Raw genomic sequence first — 4,376 nt, forward strand, 5'->3', positions numbered from 1 at the left:
TCCCAAGCAACTTTAACCAATGGGACATCCTTTCCTCGCAGCTTCTTTATACTAGTGTCATCGATCCTCACTGGTGTCACTTGGAGAGTCAAGTTCTCTTTCAACTTGACCGATTCAGGCTCCAACACATGAGCCGCATCCGACGTGTATTTACGGAGTTGTGACACGTGGAATACATCATGCAAGTTAGACAGATGAGGTGGCAAAGCTACTTGATATGCCACCGGCCCGAATCTCTTCAAAACCTCAAACGGTCCTATATATCTTGGGTTCAACTTCTTGGTCTTGATTGCTCTTCCAATCCCAGTTGTCGGTGTAACCTTAAGGAATACATGTTCTCCCACTTCAAACTCTAAGGGTTTCCTTCTCTGATCCGCATAACTCTTCTGTCGACTTTGGGCAGTTAAAATCCTTGCACGAATTTTCTTAATGTTCTCAGTAGTCTCTGCTATCAAATCTGGACCCAAAACACTTACTTCTCCATATTCATACCAACAAAGTGGAGATTGACACTTCCGTCCATACAAAGCCTCATACGGAGCCATCCCAATGCTTGCATGAAAGCTGTTGTTATATGCGAACTCCACCAATGGCATGTAACGATCCCAACTCCCGGGTTGATCCAACACACATGCTCTCAGCATATCTTCCAACGTTTGAATAGTCCTTTCCGATTGTCCATCTGTTTGTGGATGATACGCCGTACTAAGACATAGCTTCGTACCGAAAGCTCTTTGGAAAGCTCCCCAAAACCTTGATGTGAATCGGAGATCACGGTCCGATACTATGCTTGACGGCACACCATGCAACCTCACTATCTCCTTGATGTATAATCTTGCCAATTCCTCCATAGAACAGTTTAGTCAGATAGGCAGAAAATGAGCGGATTTGGTTAAGCGATCTACGATCACCCAAATCGCATCAAACCCTGACCTAGTCCTCGGTAAACCAGTAACAAAATCCATAGCAATTCCTTCCCACTTCCACTGAGGAATCTCAAGTGGTTGTAGCATTCCTAACGGTTTTTGATGCTCTATCTTCACTTTCTGGCAGGTCAAACATTTGGATACCACTGTAGCTACATCACCCTTCATCCCCGGCCACCAGAACATCTTCTTCAAGTCATAATACATCTTCGTGCTCCCGGGATGAATAGAAAACCCACTGTTGTGAGCCTCCAATAGCAAGTCTCGCCTCAAACTCCCAACATCTGGTATGCAAATCCTTCCCTTGTATCTCCATAACCCTTCATCATCCTTAGTGAATTCTTCGCGTCTCTTATCACCAACTGGTTGAAACAATTGCTGAAACTTCTGCTCATCTTGCTGAGCCCTTTGTATTTCTGATTTAAACGTGCTTGAAATCTGTAACTGATTCAAACAAGCTCTTCCGGCAACTTCACTAATATCCAGCTTAAGATCTACAAACTTATCCACTAGTTCTTCTTCTTTGATTCTCATCCAAGCAATTGTTAAAGATTTCCGACTCAAAGCGTCTGCTACCACGTTCGCCTTTCCAGGGTGATAACTCAACTCAAAATCATAATCTTTAAGCAACTCCATCCACCTTCTCTGGCGCATGTTTAGCTCTTTCTGATCAAAGATGTACTTGAGACTCTTATGATCAGAAAAGACGCTAAACCTTACTCCGTATAAGTGGTGTCTCCAAATCTTCAATGCAAACACAATCGCCGCTAATTCCAAGTCATGAGTGGGGTAATTCACCTCATGCGGTCTTAGCTGACGCGATGCGTAAGCCACCACATTCCGGTGTTGCATCAACACGCAACCCAAACCCTTCAAAGAAGCATCACAATATACCTCAAACGGTTCACGTGGTTCCGGTAGGATTAGAACAGGTACTGAAGTTAATCTCTGCTTTAACGTTTGAAAACTTTCTTCACACTCCGACGTCCATACGAATGGCACTTCTTTCCTTGTCAACTTTGTCATTGGTAGCGCAATCCGGGAAAATCCTTCAATAAATCTCCGGTAATATCCGGCTAAACCCAAAAAGCTTCTGACTTCCGTCACAGTCGTCGGTCTTTCCCATTCCATCACCGCTTCTACCTTAGAAGGATCTACAGCTATTCCTCCCTTACTCACCACATGGCCTAAGAACTTTACTTCCTCCTTCCAGAACTCGCACTTTGACAACTTAGCGTACAACTTCCGCTCCTTTAAGATTCGCAGTACAATCCTCAAGTGTTCCTCATGCTCCTTTACCGTCTTAGAGTAAACTAAGATGTCATCTATGAAAACTACCACGAATTTGTCTAAAAAGGGACGAAACACTCTGTTCATGTAATCCATGAAAACAGCAGGTGCATTCGTTAACCCAAAAGACATTACCGCAAACTCGTAGTGTCCATAGCGTGTCCTAAACGCAGTCTTAGGGATATCATCTTCCTTCACTCTTATCTGGTGGTAACCGGATCTCAAATCAATCTTGGAAAACACTCCAGCTCCTTGCAATTGATCCATCAAGTCATCTATCCTTGGCAGCGGGTACTTGTTCTTCACTGTCACTTTATTTAACTGTCGGTAATCCACACACAAACGCATCCCTCCATCTTTCTTCTTCACCAATAAAACTGGCGCTCCCCATGGTGATACACTTGGTCGAATGAACCTCTTATTCAGAAGCTCTTCCAACTGAGTCTTTAGCTCTTCCAGCTCTATAGGAGCCATTCTATACGGTGCAATCGATACTGGTCCGGCTTCCGGCACCAATTCAATCGCAAACTCAATTTCCCTTTGAGGTGGGAACTCAGGGATATCTTCCGGGAACACTTCTGGAAAATCTCTAACCACCGGAATTTGATCTATGTTCTGGGCATCGCCCAACGCATTGGCAGCCAACAGAATATAACCCTGACACTCCTCCCCACTATAATGCACCATTACAGAGTTCAGGTAATACCCTGTAGCTACCACTACTCCATTTTCTCCTTCAGGCATAAACCGAATTGTCCGTTCAAAGCAATCCAACAAAATCCGGTTCTTCGACAACCAATCAAACCCCAAAATCATCTCCAGCCCCACCATTGGTAAACAGATCAAATCGTGTACAAAGTCTCTACCCTCAAGCTTGAAACCTACTTGTCTACAGCCTGACCTAGTCATAATTGTTTGATGCGGAGTATGTACATGTAGAGCAAAAGGTAACTCTGATACTTTCAAGCCTAATTCCTCAACTTTAGCAAATGAAATAAACGAATGCAAAGCTCCAGTATCATATAATGCAACTGAGGATTTATCACCAATTAGACATATACCTTTCATCAAAGGATCCGCCTTGGAAGCATCCTTGGCATTCACAGCAAAGACTCGACCTTGATGCTGACTTTGGCCCGCATTCTGATCCCTCCCACGAGGGCAATCCCTCGCAATGTGGCCAGGTAACCCACACTTGAAGCAACCACCTAAACCAATCTTACATGAGTCATAAGGATGAAAACGTCCACAACGATCACAAGCTAAATCCGGATAACTCTTACTCTGATTTCCTCTTCCTTTAGCATACTGAAACTGATTCTGATTGTTCTTTCTGAAGCCCCCTTGGCCTTGAAGAGTATATCCCCCTCTTTTGAAACTTTGTCCTCTAGGATGAAAATACTTGCCACGCCCACGACTAGAGCTCCCTCCATGAGTGTCCTTAGATGCCGCCACTGTCTTGCCATACTCCTCCACTACCCTTGCTTTGTTCACCAAGTCGGAGAAGACACGGATCTCCATAGGAGCCACAGCAGTCATAATGTTGTCCTTCAAGCCCCTTTGGTACTTAATGCACCTCCAGCTCTCGAAAGTCTCCGGGTCACCCTGACATACCCGAGAAAACCTACAAAGCTCTTCGAACTTGTTGGTGTACTCTGCCACAGACATGGAACCTTGCTTCAGCTGCATTAGCTCCATCTCCTTTGCTTCCCTTGCAGACTCAGGAAAGTATTTCTTATAGAAAGCCATTTGGAACACCTCCAATGGAATGTCGGCATTCTGAAGCTGTAGCAAACGACACTCAGCTTGCCACCAGGGCTGGGCCTCTCCCGCTAGCTGATAAGCGGCAAACTCTACATATTGATTGAGAGGAACATGCTGCGCCTGTAAAGCACGCTCTATAGCCTGGAACCAGTGGTCCGCTTCAATAGGATCTGTGGATCCTCGGAAAGTTGGCGGATGAACCTTGAGGAACGTCGCCAAGGTCATCGGAACTCCTCCTGTGTTATCGCCATTACCCTCAGCATTATCATTGGTATTCCCTTCGCCGTTCCCATTTCCGTTGCCATTCCCAGTCGGTTGGCCCAATCTCTGCACTGCTTGCAGAGTCGCAGCAGCATTAGCTTCCATGGTGTTAGCGAGATTCGCCATCGCCGCCAT

The 4,376-nt window shown here is 45.3% G+C and overlaps 1 protein-coding gene across 1 annotated transcript; it reads right to left on the reverse strand.

The window, feature by feature from the left end:
• Positions 1 to 863: 863 nt before the first annotated feature.
• LOC140177117 (uncharacterized) lies at positions 864 to 4,376 on the reverse strand. Its single transcript, XM_072209670.1, has 5 exons — positions 3,975 to 4,376; positions 3,278 to 3,821; positions 2,656 to 2,950; positions 2,106 to 2,295; positions 864 to 1,511 (listed from the first exon to the last, which is right to left on the reverse strand). The coding sequence occupies exons 1-5, from the start codon at positions 4,374 to 4,376 to the stop codon at positions 864 to 866; spliced, it is 2,079 nt and encodes a 692-aa protein (XP_072065771.1).

This window comes from Arachis hypogaea, chromosome 2, assembly GCF_003086295.3.
Source record: "Arachis hypogaea cultivar Tifrunner chromosome 2, arahy.Tifrunner.gnm2.J5K5, whole genome shotgun sequence".
Classification (NCBI taxonomy): domain Eukaryota; kingdom Viridiplantae; phylum Streptophyta; class Magnoliopsida; order Fabales; family Fabaceae; genus Arachis; species Arachis hypogaea.